This window comes from Fistularia commersonii, chromosome 21 (genome assembly GCF_037954325.1).
Source record: "Fistularia commersonii isolate RoL2024-O1a breed Wild chromosome 21, RoL_Fcom_v1.0, whole genome shotgun sequence".
In the NCBI taxonomy this organism is placed as follows: Eukaryota; Metazoa; Chordata; class Actinopteri; order Syngnathiformes; family Fistulariidae; genus Fistularia; species Fistularia commersonii.
The window spans coordinates 6,607,167-6,628,798 of record NC_141304.1 but is presented as its reverse complement, the minus strand read 5'-3'; the positions used below and the strand labels follow the sequence as shown (position 1 = coordinate 6,628,798).

Sequence of the window (21,632 nt, the reverse complement as noted above, 5' to 3'; positions counted from 1 at the left end):
GATTATTTGTTTTCCCTGGCTTTGGGCCTGTGTGCTTTGATAGGAAATGCAGTACACGAGGAAAGAATGTGTTTCTTAATGCTGGATTAGTTACCAGAGTTCACAAAGTCCAAATCCAGCCGGGGGATGGGAAGGATTTACACACTGAGAATCAAAATTTAGCCCAGTATGTGTTTGAAACATATCACTGACATGATGGATTATCGTTACCTCATGCACACGGAAACACATCCCAGAAAAACAATGGTCACGCCTGTGTTGACATGACTTTAAATAATGGTTGCGAACCATAACAATTCATCGCGATGTGGTAGGATGGATGTTCCCAGTTGTAGTTGAATAATTAGCGGTCTTTCATTTTATGCACACAAACAGGTAAAAAAGGCCTCATTCCAGAGGCTGTTCACCTCGTTTTTAATGATTTACCTTTAAAAGGTCTTCATGTGGATTTGAATATGAATATGCACATAATTTTTGTCAGAAGAAAGTCAACTTTCTTGCCATGTCACATGACAAAAATCCATCAGGTTTAAAAAAAAAATGAATAAATGTAATCAAGCTGCTGCTACAGAGCAAAAGTTAAGCTGTATAGACCCATTTTAGCTTACCGGTATTTGTTTTTAACCTGATGCAATTACGAATGAAAATGATACAGATGTGACAGTTTAGAAAGTGTTATCACTGGACCTATTAAATATCAATTTTTATTATAGTCTTGCCCTTCTTGTACTGGAAACAAAAAAAAAAAGAAAAATCCATGTTTTGTGCTAAACCCAGCTCTGCATTTTAAAAACCCTGGTGCTAAGAATTCAAGTGATTATAGCATTACCAGACACCTTAAGACCTTTTCTATCAACGGGTTCTCATAAACTCAGTTGTCAAAAACTTTCAACACATGTTGAAATTAATAACTCCTTTATATAGTATAAGCTCTTTAAAAGTAATTTAAACAGCAAATTCAGCAATTTCAGATTTCTCATCCTTGACTGAGGTAAATTATATTTTGTGTAATATTACACCCATGGAAATTGATGATGATTAATTCGGATTGAGGTAAGGCATTTGCCAGCGCTCTGATATTTTACAGACTCATTCTTTGACGTGCTTTAGTGGGAAAATGAATGCGATGGAACATCCATTAATATTATTATACATACTTGTACGCTGTGACAAATCAACATGTCTGCTTTGAAAAGAGTCTGTTAAACCAAATTCGCCCCCCTTTCCAACCTAGCCAATTTTATGTATATATGCCGTACCAATTGCTGTTGAGCATACAAATGATATTTTCAATAAAGTTGGTGCTGCAAAAGATGTTGCATGACTGCATATAAAAATGGGATTACATTTTAAATAAAAGGCAAACAAAAATAATATAGATGCATCTTGCAGGAAACACACGTGTGTGGTAAAATAAAAAAAAACAAACTGAAAACTATCTGTCTCTTCCTATTGAAGCTGGCATCTTAAACAGTTGGATATTAAACTCTGGTAAACGTCACTCATGCGATACCCCCTTCATGAATATTCAATGAGCGGTTGATTAATAAACATGAGGGGCTGTATATAGCCAAGCTCCAGTAACGGCCTCCAGTACCTCATCAGAGGGCTGGAGCGCAACTCAGAGTGAGGGAGCACGTGAGGCGAGGAGGTGGGAGAGGTGCACGAGAGACAGGGCTGAGCAGTGAGACACAGCTGGGGGGAGTAAAGCCTGCCAGCCAGTGGTCGTGTGGCTGCGGAGGGAAGACACGGAGCGGATAGGGGAGTCAGTTTTGAGAGAGGAAGTGAAAGGAAATATCTGCTTTGTCTTTGTCTCTCCAACCGCCTGAGTGGCTGGTGGGGGGGAGGAGGCTGCATGGTGTGACCTCCTCCACCATGGGATGCAGCCTCAGTAGCCTGCAGAAGCCCGAGGAGCAATATAAACTACTCTATGAAGTCTGCCAGGTACCGTGAGCAAACTTCTTCGAGCCTCGGGAAGACTTTTCCGGCTTCTTGTTTCATTTAACTTTTCACTGTTTTGGCAAGGGTCCATTTTGGTATTTCTGGTGTTTCGCAACTTTTTCAAGGGGTTACCGACTGAGTGGGAGTAGAATGAAGTGGAGTTTTTTTGCTGGCTGGAGCTTCTGCAGCTGAGCAGCTTGAACTATGGTTGCTGGGGTCAGTGAGAGGTGGCGCGCTTTGCTTAAAGGAGGGGGTGATGAAGAGGTGACAGCTCTCTCAATGTGTCTGCTAGTGTGTGCCGATCCCTGCCCACCTCCCCATTGTCAACTGAATGCTGACTCTGAGCTTTTTGGCTGTAACCCCTGTTTGACTTTCAGCAAAAGTTTATATTTAACACTTGAATGCTTGTTTTGCACATTTTTTTTTTCCACCTAAGAAACCGCCTCGGGTGTGCAGATGCAGCATTAACATACAGAGAATGTTTTAACGTGAGAGCTCTTAAACTGTCTTTACAATCTTTATTTCATCGATTGTTTTGTTGCTTTATCATGTTGAAGTCATTTAGTTGCGAGAAGATCTACTCTAGAAAATGAATTTGTATCTTGACCTCTCAGTTGGTAGGTCTGCTGTCATCATTTTCTGATTTTATATTAAATAACTCAGTTTTTTCCAAAAGGCAAACCGAGGGATAAACACAACAACTTTGCATGGAAAGAGTGCTTTGCACTATTTTCGCCTTTTGAATTTGACTTTTTGTGGTGATCAATACATTCAAACTGGGATATTTGAAAGGAAATTTGCATCTTAACATAGTTTAGAAGTGGCTTCATTGGTGAAATAAGTCAAATATTTTGTATACGGATGCTCATCTTAAAACTGATCTATTTAGATATTTTGTAATTCTCATTTTAAAGTCATGTATTTCCTCAAACTCCTTTCCCACTTTTTAATCTAAATCCTATTTACCCTCAGGGGAACTAGCTTTTTTCAGCACAAGTCTGTATAGATTTCCAGCCGTAAAAAGGGACATTACACATTTGTCATTATTAAGGGTTCAACCAGTTAGTTTTTCTTACAGTATTAAAACACTGATTCATTGTTTGCTCAGTTACTGACAGCCTATAGCACGCTGTCCTGCTTTGTTCTGTCGTGTACTCTCAGTCAACTTTAATTGAGACGACGTGCACCGAGTGCTGGTTTAGTCATCTGAAAGTGTTTGGTTTCAAGTGCCAGATTGGTTTAATGAGCAAAAACATTGGCCTGCCTTGACAACAGACTGTACGACTCTGACCGACTCTATTTCATGTATTTGGGGACTGGTTTCTCTCAAATCTGTTTCTTGTCTCTTTCTTTTCATCCTTAATGGACCCAGACCAAGTATCATCCTTCCATCTCACCAAATTACATAACCATTTTTTACACAGGGTGTTGGGTGTTTAGTGGTCGGTTTAAATAAATGATCTCTGCAGATCATTATTCTTCCTGAAAAACCGCCCTTTCCATCAGGCGTACGTACCGGGAAATACCCAGCCACTGTGACTGTGGATAGTAAGGATTTGATCAGGTCTGCTCAGAGGAAGAAAAAAAAAGCTTTTGGCTTATCCCCAAGTAGGGATGGATAGATGGCAATACTTTAATAAATGGTTTATTTGTGCTAATTTAAGGGTCAAGAGCCCCGCCACGCCTCCACTCCCAACTTACCGCTAATAACAGCAAAAATAGGGTGAATGAAAAGGACCTGTCACTTCCTTTGTTCTGCCGCCGCTTCCATCTCAATTATCCCAGATGGGCTCGCCATTAGATGCTCAGTATCACGCCGCCGTCGTGATGCTTGTCAATCAATCCATCAACCACCGGGTTTAAAATCATTTATGTTTGTCATTTTGCTGCCTTCAGATAAGCCTGTCAGCTGCCCCGGCTGACAGCGGAGTTGTCACTTGAGACATTTATGGTTTTCTCTGAAAGGACAATGACATTTGAGCTGTATTTCATCATGGCAGAAGGCTAGTATTAACCATTCTGTTGCGAGTTTCAGAAGCTATTGAAGAATTTCTCCTCATTCTGCCCTGTTACCGTTTCAAAAGTGGAACAAAATTTGTAAGACTTGAGTTCCACCCCATGCTGTGAGAACGCTTGAGATTTGACTTTCAAAGTTTAAAAATAATAAGACAAAAAGTTTTTTGTAGGTATTTACATTTCCAAGAAACACATTTTTATTCAAGAATCAGAGCCCCCCCCCCCCAAGGTTTGTAAGGGCCAAGCTACCAGTTATTATCCTTTTTTTGGAATATGGTATGAGCTTTTAGGTAGACAATAAAACCAACACAATGGTAGCACTTGTTACAATTTAATAATTATTAGTAAACAAACAAAACAAGTCACTATGATTAAGAAAAAAAAAACCTTGTAATTCACATCTGAAACCATTGTTATGTTGTGCATTTCAGTTTTAATTGTGCTGATGCGCTTTGTAAGCTCGCTAAGCTCGTGTCTCTGGGGATATTCTCGAAAGTTTTATTCTTCCTTGCTGATAATACTCACAGATTCGCTTGATCAGTGAGCCTGGCACCGCACACAGCACAGCGCTCTCCCTGTCATCTCCCAGTGGACCTAATAATCCATGAACACTTGAAATCTTTCCAGTTCATTAAACACCTTAGTGCTAATTCCCATGTTAGAAGCATGAAAAATGTGGCTTAACAGTTTGTTCGTTGTTGTTTTTTTTTTTTTTTTGTAAGCAAGCAAACTGTATCTCTTTCATTTTTACCTAGAGGCATTTTCCCAGTCTGGCAGCAAATAATCTTGTACGAATAATCACTCGAGTGGAATTTACCCGGAATGTTGTGTGTACATCCCTGAGATGACACATTGCTAAGATATATATCAAACACTGCCAAAACAGTGTTAAAGCTGTGTTTTTTTTTTTTTCTTTTTCTTTATGGTAATTAAAAGCTCTAGCTGCATCAACCGCAGTGTTCCTTTTTAAACTTGACCCCTCTGACAGCCGCGACCCCTCGATCCGTTCTTCAAAGCTGAAGGTAAGCACCATGTGGAGACGTAAATTCAGCTGCTTCAGTCAGGGACTCTCAGGTATCGGCCTTGAAAACTCTGTTTGACAGTCCTCGGGCTCTTAATCTCTCCAGAAGCACTTCGTAATGGCTGCGGCCCCATGCTGCGGTTCTTCCAAGAACCAGAGCTTAATTGGAACTGAAGCACAAGTAGACTGTAGAGGCTCTGATCCACATGCAGCTGATTCAAACTATTGTTTGTCTGCTGAGCCTTTAGCTCTCTTTGGTCTCATTCTACCCTTCTTCCTCTATTTATCATCCCAAGTCTTCTTTAGCAAGAATTTTTTGATTTGCCAAACTGACATTTCCAAATGAGCGCTCAGGAATGTTTCCTTTTTCGAAGTTTCACGTGTGCCGCCGTCTAATTATTCGTACGTTCGATTGAGGGTTAATAAAGATGTCACGTCGGACTCGAGAAGCCAAGTTGTAACTGCAACAGATGGTCTCAGTTTGGCGTCTTGAGAACCAGACGGACACAGAAAAGCGAGATAGACGTTTGTGCCAGACAGTTCCTCACGCTGTCAGTCGTCCGCCCGCTTGCCGCAGGCAGCTGTTATCAAACCAGTAACTAGAAAACAGGATACTCGTCTTTTGATGCGGCTCAGTTCAGCCTTGTAATGAGGCTCGACAGAGATGTTGCGTTGAGATAAAGCAGAGGATCGCCAATCCCGAGAGCAGCTACTGGAGCTGACACTGTGTGTTTTTAATAACGACAAAGATCGGCCCCCGTGCGCCGTCACATCTGTTAAACACTGCAGCAGGTGGCCGGCTGCCACGGGGGAGCCCACGCCGGTCCCCGTGTGTTTATTGTCGGTCTGAAACAAATGACGGAAGAATCGTAGTTCCAGCACTGACAAATGAACGTAACTGAAAATATGATGTATCTAGCATGTCTTGGGAGGGTAAATGGCACCGTGTGAGTCCATAAATCTTCACATCCCCATCAAACATAATGGGGATGATCGTAATTCATTGACAAAAATTAAAGAAAAAGGTTCGCCGCTCTTAAATGGTGTCACAAATATCTACGTTCTAAATTAAATTACATCGAAGTCTGAGCAACCACTAGTTCTCTTAAATGAGTAACAGAGCTGTAAAATTCCTATGGAAGGATGAGTCATCGCGGATGATTTATGTAGGCTTACTGTTATGTCAGTAATCATCATGTTTGATAAATTACAAGTGTATCACGTAGGATTTTTTCTTGGTTTTAACCAAAACTAATTAACAAATACATTAGATTCATTGGGCGTCACTGCACAAGATATTCTTATTTGCAGATGACGTGCTCAACATGAGAAATTTCCGAAATGTAGGTCACTTTCACTCGAGCTAATGAATGCAAAGGTGTGTTGGAATGTGTTACTGAGTCACAAACTTTCAATATCTTTTTTTATCCTGTTTTCACATTTAACATTATTGTGCCCGTGCTACATCTTATCATTTCAATTAATTTTGAACCACATCCACCTTCCTTTATTTAGTAGACCTTTTCCAGCACAGAAATGATTATTAATGATATAATAATTTTTACCAATTGGTATGAATTGGCACATCCTAGAAAAGAAATACTTACCCACACAGCCCACTGAAAAGCATTTATTCAACATATCTGTAATAATAAATATTATCTACAAGTCTATTGATGAATATATATTTCATTTCTCACCAATTTAGGACTCTTGTTTAGATCAAACAACTATTCATCCATCTCATGGCAGTCTATTTACACAGTATCCTTAATTACAGTTTTGTAGATTCCAATATTAGTGTACATGCAAACTGTAAGTGCTACGTGCAAAATTACACCCTCCTGATAAATCAAAATTATGTGTTTGCCTTGTGGGTTGTTTAGTAACTCAAACATATTGGAAATATAAATGATTCTTGATAACATGTTTAATCAGACTGAATAAAAGCCTATCCCAGCAGGCTGTATGTCATATAACAAGCAACATAACTATTAAGAGGTGAGGCAAGACACTTAAAGAATGCTTAAGACAGATCTGTCCAAGGTTAGAACGTAACCCGGGCACTTATGATGTCATTCTGTTTAGCTGCGTTGCATTGGTTTGGGTGAACCATAAAAGTAGTAGCGCTTACAAACATACAAATTCAACTGGTTACACAGTTTTTATGTCCTGCGACCAGTGTATTTGCAGTTCTGACTTTCTCTGAAATAACTGTCTTGGTATGCAACTGTTGCCAAATGGTGAACCATTTCATGTAGGCATTGAATTAAAGTTGTGGTTTAAAGTGAATTGACCATGCTTGCTAGGTTGAGAGAACCATGATTCCCTCTGTAAAGACAAGATGTATAGAGGTTGTTGTTATTTTGCATATTTGTGTCTTTAGGTGTATCTGTGTAACCCCATTTGCTCTCCTATAGTATGCAAACCTTGCAGAGTCAAATGTGCTGTAACTCATCAGGTGGGGAAGGTGCTCATGTGCGTGTGTGTGTGTGCGCGCGTGTGTGTGTGTGTAGTTGCTAACGCCTGGTTTGCGAGGGAAAGCTGAGGCAGTAGAGCAGTGAGATAACGGTGCTAATGAGGCATAACATCAGTCTGCTTGCAGATATTACTCTCTTCCACCTTCCACATCTACACCGCAGCTGAGAGAGTTATGCTACCGATCCCTAAATCTCTAGAGCCAATCCTACTTTTAGATGCTACTTTATGAAAAAAAAATGCAATTCAACTGCACCGACTCCCTCTCTGTGTCTTTTTTTTTCACCCTCATATTCTCCTCAAAAGCCAAACCCCAGATTCGCTCCAGTGTTAGAGTAAGTTTTATCAACTCTCGGTTCTCGCAATATTTGTTTTTTTTTTCCTGCCACTACTTCCATCATAATCATGTCCTACTCTAAAAGTATCTATATTTGCGATCTGGTTGACTAACAGGTTTGTTTAGGAACTACATTCTTAGGACTCTGTTTTCTTTGTTGTTCAGTTAAATCACACAATCTTTCTAGGATCTTTTGCTTGACCTGACAAACTGCTGTCCTTAATGAATCCTTACCGAGGAAGATCTGCACTCATGAATAGTGGACAGGCATTTTGCTCTTTGGTTTTATACCCAATGCTTTATCCCTGACTTGTGAATCGCACCCCCATTTAGGGGAAATTGATGTAGGAAGCATGTAGTGCAGAAAGAGAATTGTCCTGAAAATTTACACATGCGTATTTGTAGAATTAGGCAGGGAAAGGGACATTCCAGGAACAGATACTGCAACGCGTTTCTGGTGGGATATGAGTAACTAGTTTCAGAGATCGTGTTTTGGCTGTGTGTTGTTTTGAGTTTTTTGTATGAATACCAATTTTTATCACCATTAAGCTGAAGGTATTAGCAGGTTTTTTTGCAACAAAGTAATATTACAGGTTTCCTTAACTGATCGACAAAGTGATGTTTTCTTCAGACTGTAAACTTGGGGGTCATTGGGGGTCAGGAACAAGAGCTTTTTTTGTTTCTTACGCAATTATCTGTGGTGGTTGCAATATTTCACGCCTAAAACGGATTAAATGATAGCAAAAATGTGATGTCTCTTTTTTTGGCAACATTAACTGTTCTAACTGTCTGTTCTGTAATCCTAAGCAAGTTTGTTCAGTGTGGGGGGAAAAAAAAAGACCCACAACATGAACATTTTCTCTCAAGCCAGTTAAAAGAAGAATGCATGCATATTTAGAGGCACACTCAAAACCATGTGCATCCACACGCGCATGGAAAAATCATTGGGTAGCCCTTGAATTTTGTCCTTTCTTCTTATAAATATGGTTAAAAGTGAAATAAAAGAGGGATTAGCTGTGTTTTCAAACCGAATGACCCACATTGAAGCTGCCACTCAAACAGTATATAGGCCCCCCTAAGATAAGCCTGAAAGCCTTCATGCTCTCTATCATGTCAGCGCTCCTCTTAGTTCCGAAGTAGAGACTTTGAAGAATTGCTCTAAGAAGTTTACCGAACCATAAAGAAAAGGGAAGCACTACAACTTTCAAGGTTGTTTAAAATGCTTGTCTGTAGGATGGAGTTCCCAGGGTTTTTCTCTGCCCACTTCCCTGGCAGAGTTGTCACTCTGCTCACCTCATTGCATGTCCCAGAGGGACAGAAACAGAAACTCTTTATTAAGGGATTATGCCGCAATTCGATGCCTATATTAAAGCATGATGTTATACCACACAGTCACTGAATTGTTTAGAATTAATACCCAGACTAATCTTTTTCTGTATGATAATGAGTAGGGCATGATGTCGTTGAATAGATTATATTCGGGTCATGTGGTGCGTTACTAACACTGGCTGAGGTGAGCTTTGTATCTGCTTTTTTTTTTTTTTTTTGACAAATGTGACATTTTTTAACATAATACATGCTTATAAACAATGTATTATTCTGGCCGACTGACAGAGCAGCTTGCTTAGTAGAGCAGATGGTAATTTTTGAACAGGTTTCTTGTCTTTTTTATGAATACACTATATACTTAATATATTCAAACGCTCTAATAACATAAACACCAGCATTGTTTGGGTCTGTGTACATAAAAATGTATGTCTTAGACCACGGTGCAAGCTTGGACTTATCTTTTATAGGATATAGGATATTAGCATGATAAAAAATAATTTTAGTTGATATTACATTTTAAAACCTATTTATTAAAGGTTAGTTAGTTTGACATACATAAAAGCAAATGAGATTAGAAGTATCCCACAACCCAGAGCACTGCAAATGATGAAACAAATAGAAAAAAAAAAAATAGCATCGCTGTAACTTAGGGTTACTTTAACAACAATGACATTTCATATTCCCTGCAGTATTTTATTTCAGATGTTTATTGTCAGGGTTTTCATAAATAACAAAGCTCAAATTCAGTGAGACTATCTGATTAAATAATGGATAAATGAAAGCCCGAGGAAGCCTCACTCCATCTGTCAAAATCTAAGGATCATAACATAAGAGTCTGAGCTCTTTGACTGGCAAATAATCATCTTTGGCAGCAGGTTAACAGTCAGTGAATACACACACACACACAGACACACAGACACACACACACACACACACACACACACACACACACGTTCACTCCCATATCAGTGTCTCATGTCTCAGTGCTTAATTCATATCCAGAGGGTGGAACAATGTTCATGGCAGAGTAGGATACCTGCTGAACACTAATGTTATCAAAATAAGTGAGGGCTGCTCAAGACTGAGACTGGCAGCTGTATCTCATGGGAAGTTGAGGATTAGTGAATCCTGACTCAGTATGGACCAAAATCTGCACAGGGGTACATGTCACAGCTCAGTGAATTCCTCAGTGGACACGAGCATGCCAGACATGTGATTTAGACCTTATTAGTATTCCTTTAAGTGGGGCTTTGCTGCCTCTTGCCATTAAAATGGATTTCATTTTTAAAAAAAAAGGCCTCTAGGAGGTTGGCAGAGTCATTCCTGCATGGCAATCATAGTTTGTTATGCCAACTTGAACAGAATCTGAAGTTTTTGCCAACATAGTCATTCCTTAGTGTTATGGACGTGTTAAATGTACATTTATTGGCTGTTTAAACCTGGTTAGTAGCCTGATGTAAATAACATTTTTGGCTATTTTCAAACCAACAAACATCAACAAGGAGTTTAACAGCATGGCGATTGAGCCCAGCGGAGATGAAGAAGCGGTGCGCAGTGTGTCGGGACAGTGATGTGTGTTTTTTCCCAGTGCGCCGCAAAGGGCTGCTCCGTGTCAGAGGTGAGAATAGTGAATGGAGGCTGCGGGACCCCCTCCACAGCTGGGAGGAGATTCCCCCCATTGAGCGCACTGAGGCAGAATGCTCCGGGTTCAACAGAAGAACGGGGCTAAAGGCTTTGTCTCTGGTTCATTGCCTTCAAGCAGCCCCGGGATTCCTGGCAACCAGGTTTGACTGTTGGAGTCGGCATGCAGGGAAGAGAAAGCACAAAGGCGCTTGTATTCCTCAGCTGATGTGCAACATCAGGGCCAGCTGTGGGAAACTAATGGGATTGAGGAAGAGGTCTAGTGTGATTTAAGGAAGGAACTTTACTGATATCAGTAGCAGATATTTAAGAGTGACTTCAATTTTTACTTTGTGTTATGAGATCCTCTTTTTGTGATTCAGCTCATACTCATGGCTGTAACGGTTGGCTGCTCTTGAATCTCAAGCAATCTTTGATTTGGTTACATTTATGTTTCTTTTTGGTCACATGAGAACTCAGGTTCCTTGGTTTCTATTTATTCACTAAAAAAAACACAGGTCTCTTCGCTTTTTTTGGCAAGGTTTGGTGTCGTGGAAGTGGAAATTTAAGTCCACTGAGATGATCCAATTATGCTACAGGTTTAGCATTAGACCATGCTGGTTTATGAGCAAGTATATAGACTAAGCTGATTCCCCCACAAAGTTCCTTCCTATTCCAGCTGTCTTTGTCATTTTTCTTAAAGCAAACACACACACAAAAAACAACTTTGGGGCCTTTAATTTCTATATTCTTGATGGAAAAATGTGTTCTCCTTTTCAGAGTTTTGCTCAAGGGGAGATCCTTATTTTTATTGTCATTGTTCCATTTCCACGTTAGATTGATGCTATTTTACAGTGTGGTTATGAAGCATGAAGGTGAAATGCCGGGGGATGTTTAAGTTATTATAACAAGCCTAATGACGAGCAATTCTGCTTAACATTGCTGCAAAGCAGACTCATTCCGTGAGCACGCATGTTTTCTGTGGCGTGTCAAAAGCTGGACAATATATCCCCTTTTGCATAGTTTGGTCATTGGGGAAATGTTGACCCGTTTTTACAACTCTCTATGAAATGCCCCTTTATCCTTAATTAAACAACAGCATAGGCCCTTTCACAGCTTATGCAAACAGCTGTAGAAAAAAAACAGACAAAACCAGAGCCGTGTCACACTTCACAACTACCTGTTGTATCATGGTTGAAATAAACCTGCACAGGGTGCTCTGTGCCCGTGCAGGTTCATTTAATTTGATTTTTATACAACAGCTGGTAGGAAAATCAAATGAAGCTGTGTGGCTAATATGAAATGTGACACTTCACACATACAGTTGCAGGAGCCTCAAGGCATAAACCTGTAAAGTAAAGTTGTGGAAGTGTAACACTGACCTATTTATATATTATTATGATGCCTGTAAATCACTAAAATGTACTTGTGACATTAAGAACGCCTGTGGAAAATACTTTAAATATAAATGGTTTTATGCTGAATATCCTGCTGATGTCCTTGGAAAAATCATGATGATCTTATCTTTTTATCAGAAACCCTTCCTGGTTTAAAGCGTCCTTATCATTGCACCCCGACAGCTCTGATTGCAGTATTATGGGTTGCTCTCTTGAATGACATTCTGGGGTGACACTGACTTTGTGTGGCTAACAAGCACAGCTTGATAGATCCAGGATTCCCTTTTTGCCAGTGTTGTTAAATCTCATTGAGTCTTAAATGAGACAGGGTTGAGGTCCTGTCAAATCTCTTATCACTTGTAGAACTCATAAATACATAACGCAGCGATTGAACTAAAACACCTTCTCGGTGTGAAACAAGAAAAGGACGGTACGAATGCGACATCTGATGGCATTTCTGTCAGAACAAGAGCATTTCATCGGTGCACTCAGCCCAACATTTCACCATCGCACTTCAGCATGCAGACATAAGTCTTCATTATTTAATCTTAAGTCTCATCGGATCCGATGACATGTTGTTCTCGGAGCCGGGGTTTCCAAGTGCCGCACTCATCTTTCACCGACGCGCAAAGGTTCCTAAGTGGGCCCCAGCTCAACTTAATTAGCCTCATCTCTGCAACACAACGCAGCCTTTTGCTCACATTAATCATCGCAGGTTAACACATGGCTCCCGCTCTACTGTCTCAGGCGGGAGGTCAGATTTATCCTCTGCTGAGAAATTACTTAACTAAATGAGGGCTCCTCCATGCAGCCTCTGTTGAGGACCTTCATTAATTAAAGAAAGAGTCTACCTAATTAAGGACTCATTCCAGTCGGTCCAACTCTGACCCTGTAAAACAAGCTTAGACAGTAATGGCCCATTTCTCAAAACGAATATCGTCGCTGTGTTTGTGCGCGCCCAGTGTCTCACGTGAAGCTTTAATCATCCAAGATAATGATCACATCAGTCGGACAGAATCTTCATTATTTTTACAATCGCAATAATAAATGGGAAAAAAAAAACATTGTATATCTTCTCCCCCCGTGTGAGCTGTTCTTAATTAAAAGAAGCAACATTTATCTTCTATTTCAGGTCAATGGTAAGGACCTCTCCAAGGCCACCCATGACCAGGCGGTGGAAGCCTTCCGGACTGCCAAAGAACCAATAATGGTTCAAGTCCTGCGCAGAGCGCCCCACCCCAAACTGTTCATCCCCACCGCTGACACGCAGGTCTCGGATACCAGCACCCAGACCGAAATCACCCTCCAACACATCATGCCTCTTACCCAGCTGACAACTCCGTCAACCCCCCTGACAGAACTAGAGGAGTATCTGCTCCCAGAGGAGTGAGTACTAACTTGTTCACCGTCCGTGTTATTTTATAGTTGCCAAATTTTGCATGAGCGTGAGAATGTGCATGAAATGACCGGAAAATGACGATCTGCGCATGCGCGTTTCCGTCTGGCTGCGCTTTTTCTTTATTTCTTTCCGGCTGTTCCCTTCAGGGATTGCAACTGCGGATCACCTGCCCTCGTGCTGTGCTTTACATGGTCGATAAAATTGGTTCGCAAACGCACCGCAGGCAATCGACGAACATGTAAATTTGTGAGTTGTATTGATTGGCATCTGAGAAAACCTGCATTAACTAAATCATAATGATGGCAGAATATTTTCATAAGATAATTCTTTTTTAACCCTTGGCTTTCAACAAATTCCCATCACCCCTTTAAGTTGTAGCAAAATAAAAATAACAAATCCTTCATTCGACTGATTCCACAAAATAACTTATTTGGAAAGTTTTGCGAACATTTATTCCTGAGTTTGCAGAGTGGTCGGCACCCGAGTGAAATATAATCCTCTGTCTAGAATAAAATGCTCTGGGCAAAATATTACAAGTTTCAGTTCAGTGAAACCTCACCTCAACCTTCAAGCTTAATTATTAACAGGTTGTGAAAATAATATCTCTCTTTAAGAAGAAATTCAAAATTGATGATTGACATATTTGTAACTGCTCTACTCTACTACCAATTTATGCAGCTTTTTATGAACTGAGATAAAAAAATCTGCAGAACTGGCAAACCTTCAAGGAAGATGACAGGTTTTAAGCTCTGGTCTATTTCTGAGCGCAGATACTCGCTTGGCTGGCTGAGCAGGTCATATGTCAGAAAAAAAATGTAAGTGTTAAATCTAAAGGGTTTATTTAAAGTGCATCATTAGCCATATTTTAAACACAAACATATAATTTATATCACAGTGTTAGAAGACGAGACTACTAACCTTAAGAGGGTAGGGTGAGGCAACATCCATCGCAGTATGTGAGCAATAACCCAGAGTTCAAAAGGTGTCTCAGCTGGCTCATTGCCTCGTTCAGTCCACACCGAGCATGTAATGAGTCTTTTCTCGATATATTGTTTTTATTTCTAGCAGAAGTATTATATAGAGTTTGTGAGCGGACGGCATTCAAAGTGCTTTTTTTCTATTTGGTTGTTGAAGTGGAGTTATCAACCCAAATGTCTGGAGAAGTTTAGCTTAGCTCCCAGGCACAAAAACTGTAATTAAGGGAAAGACGTTGAACTGATTCTAAAACCCGTTATTTTGTTTTATGATTGGCGCGGTCACAAATCGCGAGCTTATTTTTGTACCTGCCTCACAGACTTTAATAGCAGAACGCAGTGGGTTTTTAAAGGTCACTAAACTTTTATACAATCAGACCTTTCCAACTAGCGGTTAATTAAGCGAGCGAGACATTATCTTCTTCTGCAGACCACACTGGATTTAAGTAGAAATTGAAGGGAACGCGTCCCTGTCTGCTGACAGCTTCCTCTGGGGCCAATGGCCACATTAAAATGATGGTTCTGTTCGTCTGTATTTGCATATTCCCAAATTGAGTCTGCTGTGTCTTTGTGTCTTAAGCCCCGAAGCTCGGAGAGTCTGGCTATTTTCGCTCTCTGTGTCAGCAGCAGTTGCCCTTTAATGAATAATTGTGTTTTGTATAATTGATTTTTGAGTCAAATTAATAACACAGCATGTTAATTTGTAATTAGCCTCTGGGCGGAACTACAGTGTATCTGATTTCAACATTTTCTTATTATTTCCTCTTTGCTCATTAGATTTTTCATACTCTTGGGCAAAACAGGAATCACATAACGTGTGTCTTTTCCCCCCTCTTTAATGTTTATGTTAAATTAGCATGCCACCCATTATCAGTATTTCTTGCATCCTCTCAGGCATCCTTCTGGACATGCATACTTTGACCCTAATGACTTCCTGGAAGGAATCCAACAGGACATAGAGCGAGAGGAGCTGGAATATGAGGTAAATATCATCTCTATACCTTTTTTTCTCAATGAAGATCTACATCCGGACAGCAAATGTATTTTTGTCCCATCAGCAGACCAGAGCTCGCCTTTGTGTCTCCAGCCAGCAATATCACAAGCAACCGCAACTCCCAATATATCAAAGTTATTGATGGGGCACTCTCCCTCATTCAGACACCAATATGTAGGCCAGACAGGAATCCAGTTGCCGGTTTATTCCAGCAGATGCGCAATGGTGACATCATTAGTTATCGGTGACAAGGCCTAATAAGTCTCCCTCGGCTACAATGCTGCAGAGGGAGGCCCGGTCAATAATTAGATAGCAAAAATAATAGATTCACAGTGATGAGCGTGATGATGAATGTTAACAATGTGCGGAAGAGGCCGTAATTTTGCTGCGTGATCCACGAGCCTCGAGCCTTTGTCGTTCTTCTGTGACCTCTAACAACCCTGACCCCTTCTGCTGTGAAACCCCACTTTGAAATTAATAACATTCATTGGGACAGGAGCGCAGAGGTGAAGTTCAGTTCATCTAACGGCAGATGTGAACAGACAAACTGACCCAAAGGAGTTGATGTGTTTGTGTAACGATTGGTCACATTTAACACCCTGTAACAAAGTCTTGTTATTGTCAGTGAGCACGTTTCTTTTTCTGATTTAGCACAAAGCCACTAATACCTTCATGTTTTGGTTTCACTGGTTACATCTGTGTTTTTGGACAGTTAACTGCTACCACTGTCACTACTACAATATACAAGAAACAGCTTTTTGTATTTGCCCTCTCTTAAAATGATCTGTAATGCGCACTTCTCCAGTAACCTGACCAGTTGCTGTTACAATTTGCTGATGATGTTATGATTTAGGTCCATCCCTTATTTTATTTATTTATCCATCATGGAAAATTATTCTCTGTAGTTTAAACCATCATGGATGAACCATGAGCAGTGGCCAGCCCAGGTAGCAGTTAGGGTTTCACTGTCTTGCTCAACAAAACTCTCTGACTCGGGAATCGAACCAGCGACTTTCAGTTACTTCTGAGCCACTCTGCCCCAATATATAAATGCAATTAAGATATATGATATAGCTTATTTGCAAACAGTTCAAGCATTACATTTTCTTTTGGCCTTTCGCAAAATAGTTACAGAAATGCAAAGGTAAAGAAACCTTATTCTTTGATCAATATGTGCAGATCATAGCTTCTATTTGATAAAGCTGCTGCTTTCAAATTTAGTAGCCGCTGCATGGTTTACCCTGCCATCAGCAGCCAACGTGCACCAATTTTTTTCCCCCGTAATCTTCAGTGAAGTGACTCGTTTTCCCAAGAGGAAAGTGATGTTAGCATGTATACTGCATAATTGTCTTTCCTGAAATGTCAAACCTTTTTTCTTGAAAATGGCCTTCATCTTTCAGGCCTGACCTAGTTCAGGGGGATTTAACCCTCGCAGGAACATGTCCTGGCCTCCAAGAACAGCGAAGCTCCTATCACTATCTGTGTCTTTGAGATTACAGGTGTTGACAAGTGAAAAATGTGACTTTGTCCACCTTCAGTCCACTGCTTCATCCCTCATTCTGTCACCGTCCTCTCCCAAAGCCAGTGGCTTTTCAACATCCAGCCAAAACATTCATTACAATGACTGATGGATCACTGTCACTGTGTGATCCCATTTCTTAGTCAATAAATTAAGTCCACCCAGAAACACAGTAACAGAAATTAAAAAAAAAAAAATGTAGCTTATCGGGGCTAAAAAAAAAAAAAGGCTTTGTTTGTGTTATTTATTTTTTTGTGTCTTATCAGGAGGTGGACTTGTACCGAGCCAACATCCAAGACAAGCTAGGTCTGACTATTTGTTACAGGACCGATGATGAGGATGAGGCAGGGATCTACATCAGCGAGGTATATTTTTTTGTTTTTTATTTCATTTAGTTCTTAGTTTTCTCTTAACTTGTCCTTAATTTCAAACACCTCCTTTCTGCATTACTTTGTTTGCTGATCGGTAATAATTTTGTAATGTAAATAATTGTATAATTTAAATATATTGACTATTTACCAGAAATAATTGTTTGAACCAAAAAAAAAGAGTAACTCAAAGTGTAAAATTTTTTAAAATTGAATGCCCTCCTATCTTACTCTTTTATTTGCTCTAGATTGATCCAAATAGCATCGCTGCTAAAGATGGTCGAATCAGAGAAGGAGACAAAATCATCCAGGTAACGTCCCTGTTTGTTGTGAATTTCTAGTTATCAAAGTATCTCTTTGCTACCACTGATCTGTGAAGGCTTTGAGAAAAAAAAAACACACACACATAGATGTATAGGATCAAATATAGTTTAATTCTATTTTTTTGTATCCCCTAGATCAATGGTGTTGAAATTCAAAATCGTGAGGATGCAGTCGTGTTGCTCACCAGTGAGGGGAACCAGAATATCTCTTTGCTGGTGGCCAGACCAGAGATTCAGGTAATCAGGATGTGAACTCAGTAAAGATTAAACATCATTTGTATTTTAGGAACCTTGAAAGTTGCCCATAAAGTAAGGGTTTACATATTTGTATCTAATGAGACGTCTCCTGTTCCTCACCGCGTCTCAGCTGGATGAGGGCTGGATGGATGATGATAGGAACGACTTCCTGGATGACCTCCACATGGACATGCTGGAGCAGCAGCACCATCAGGCCATGCAGTTCACTGCAAGCATGCTGCAGCAGGTACTGAAGCACTCCCATGCTGACACACAAACACACACACACACACACACACACACAGTCTCACAGTATGAAGAGGAAAATAGCACAATTAATCAGGGCTTCACACATATGTTCATCTGTAGATTAATTTCCATGAGCCAGTTCTACTGTGAGAGCAGCTGTTTGGTTGTGTTACTCACTGGCTTCCATTTAGAGAAAAAAATCATAATGTGGAAAGGTGCGTGTTTGTTGAGTAAAGCGTATTTTTTTTTATTCCACAAGAATATTTTTACATTCTTTTTAGAAATACAATCATCTTAACTCCCTTGAGTTTCGACGTTGAACGTTTTCCAAATATGCTTAAGCAAACAAAATATTAAAAAAAAACTCTCTCCATGCTTTATTGCATCAGGATTTTAAATCTTTCAGATAGAACATGAAAAAAGAAAAATGTGCACAGATCCATAACCAAGAAAAGTAAATGATATTAGATTTGTAGCAAAAAAAAAAAAAACATTGTTCTTAATTTTTGACATATTTGTACATTATGACAGTATAGTGTAATGACTCTCATAAAATTCAGTAAAGAGATCTCATCTCAGATGCAACAGTATTCCTGAGTCACATGTCTTCTCTTTTTACAGAAGAAGCATGAAGAGGATGGAGGCACCACAGACACAGCCACCCTCCTGTCCAACCACCATGAGAAGGACAGTGGGGTCGGCCGCACTGATGAGAGTGTACGAAACGACGAGAGTTCGGAGCAGGAGAACCTAGCCGATGACCATACCACAGCGTCCAACACTCTGAGCAGCTGTAGAAAGCTGACCTACAGCCAGGACACCCTCGGCAGTACTGATCTACCGTTCAGCGGCGAGTCGTTCATTTCAGCCGACTACGCAGATGCAGAGTTCCTGGGCATCCCAGCCGATGAGTGCGAGCGCTTTAGAGAACTCCTGGAGCTGAAGTGCCAGATGAGGAACAGTGGAATACAGGGTTTGTACTGTCAGGGTGGCGGAGCAGAAGGTCAGGACCAGGAAGGTGTAGATAAAGAGCTGGAGATGCTCAATGAGGAGCTTCGCACCATCGAGCTGGAATGCCTGAACATCGTCCGTGCTCACAAGATGCAGCAGTTACGGGAGCAGTGCCGTGAATCCTGGATGTTGCACAACAGCGGTTTCCGCAACTACAACACGAGCATCGATGCGCGTCGCCATGAACTCTCAGACATCACGGAAATGCCAGAAAAGTCAGACAAGGACAGCTCTAGTGCCTACAACACTGGGGAGAGCTGCCGCAGCACACCTCTCACCCTGGAGCTGTCCCCGGACAACTCGCTTCGTCGCGGAACCGAGCATCAGGGTCCAACAGGGGCAAGTAGCTCCAACGGCAGAATTCTTAAACCTCTCCTGTCCCCCGTGCAGGAGGCTTGTGGCCCGGCACGGGGCAGGGGCTTCTCCAAGGATTCAGATGGCCTGCAGGTGGAGAGCAAGGAAAGGAAACCGGCAGAGTCCGGCAAGACGGGAAGGAGCTTCCCCCACTCTCCTTACAAGCATGCCCACATCCCTGCTCACGCGCAGCACTACCAGAGCTACATGCAGTTGATCCAGCAGAAGTCCGCCGTCGAGTATGCCCAAAGCCAGATGAGTCTGGTCAGCATGTGCAGGGACCCCATTACTCCCAGTGACCTGGAGCCAAAGATGGAGTGGAAAGTGAAGATCCGCAGTGATGGAACCCGCTACATCACCAAGCGGCCAGTGCGAGACAAGTTGCTCAGGGAGCGCGCTCTGCGCATCCATGAGGAGCGAAGTGGTATGACCACCGATGATGACGCCATCAGCGAGCTGAAGATGGGGCGATACTGGAGCAAGGAAGAGAGGAAGCAGCACGCCGTCCGGTCCAAGGAACAGAGGCAACGCAGAGAGTTCATGAAGCAGAGCAGAGCCGACTGTCTGAGGGAGCAGGTTGGCCTTGAGGACAAAAAAGAACCCAACATCATCGAACTCAGCCACAAAAAGATGATGAAAAAGAGGAATAAGAAAATATTTGACAACTGGATGACCATCCAAGAACTGCTGACCCATGGTACCAAGTCACCAGACGGCACAAGAGTTTACAACTCGCTCTTATCTGTGACCACAGTCTAAGTTGAAGTGGCAGACCAGTTTGAGAAGGACACTCAAGGGTAATGGAGTGTACATAGGACACTACCAGATTGGGTAAAGATTCCTGCCTCGTTCAATGTGGCAACATTTTTGTATATATGAAATATGAAAGCCTTTCCGAACTCCGTTCCGCCACAGTGGTAAAGACAAGATCCCTTAAAATGATGTTTTGACATGGCTCTTGACATGGATATGACTGTGCAAACTATTTTTCGGCAAATTTTAGCAAAATCCTTCAGTAACTTTTTCTATCTTGGTGCTTGCTCTATTGAACAATTTTGGGAACTCAATATGTGACTTTTTGTCAGATACTGTGGACGTTTGTAAGGATCATGTGCCATACATAAACAGTCAGCATTTACACTATTTGCGTTATTTTGTTTGTACTATATATCCCTTATCAGTATTTTACTGTTTTGCATATTCTGCTTTTGAGGAAATTAAATACTGCCGTTTTCCTGCAAGGTAGAGAACATAATCCTTTTCACAATGAGACATGTAAATTCAAGAATTCAGTTTTTAACACATCCACTTTTTAGTTTTAACTTCTCTCTAACAGTGCTGATTTTGCAAGTTATTACCATCAGCGATATACCATCTCTTTCATAATGTAGACATCGTACTGACATGAGATCCTCGTACTCCTACGTATGTTTCAAGAAATACGTTTCTCATATTATCGACATCTAAATGTCTGTTTGTTTATGCACACTTTGTAGTTGCTTTTGCTTTGTTAGGGCTTCATGTATTGGACAAAATAACAACCTGTTAAATCCTTAGTTAGCCACACAATTTGATGTCTTGTAAAATGAGAGAAATAATAAATTATTGTTTTATATATGATGAATTCTCCTATTTGGATCTTTTTTTGTTCATTTTGTCGGAAACCTACGTACCAAGCTTGATCAAAATTAAGTAAGTTAAAAGGCAGTCAGGATAAAACTTACACAGGTGGTTCCAAGTCTCAGCATGCAAATAGTGACCTGAATGATGCCGCTTATATTTTCATCTAAGTTCACTTTTATATTTCTCTTCAGCATGTTGGTTGATCATAGTGTAGTAAAAGACTGGAACGTTAAGAAATCTGACTATGGGTTACAGTTTGTTTCCTGTTTTTCTTTTGCTTTTACAGTTTAGATGACTGGCTAGGGGGGGGGTTATATTGTTTTTTTTGTTTGTTTGTTTGTTTGGAGGTTTTTAAGAATCTATTTTTGACGATTTGGGGCAGCAACAACATGTTGCTCTGCCATATTAACATGCAGCTCAAAATGTAGACCACATTTTTTTA

The 21,632-nt window shown here is 40.8% G+C and overlaps 1 protein-coding gene across 2 annotated transcripts in view; it reads left to right on the top strand.

The window, feature by feature from the left end:
• pdzrn3b (PDZ domain containing RING finger 3b) overlaps positions 1-21,187 on the top strand; it is a 103,853-nt gene extending 82,666 nt beyond the window's left edge. For both annotated transcript variants that reach the window (XM_086168112.1, XM_086168113.1), the window contains 7 exons: positions 13,272-13,525; positions 15,407-15,494; positions 17,292-17,390; positions 17,642-17,704; positions 17,852-17,953; positions 18,084-18,200; positions 18,824-21,187. In XM_086168112.1, the coding sequence (XP_086024238.1) occupies positions 13,272-13,525; positions 15,407-15,494; positions 17,292-17,390; positions 17,642-17,704; positions 17,852-17,953; positions 18,084-18,200; positions 18,824-20,326 (2,226 nt within the window). In that variant the 3' untranslated portion in view covers positions 20,327-21,187. The remainder of the gene's footprint in view (positions 1-13,271; positions 13,526-15,406; positions 15,495-17,291; positions 17,391-17,641; positions 17,705-17,851; positions 17,954-18,083; positions 18,201-18,823) is intronic.
• Positions 21,188-21,632: the final 445 nt, after the last annotated feature.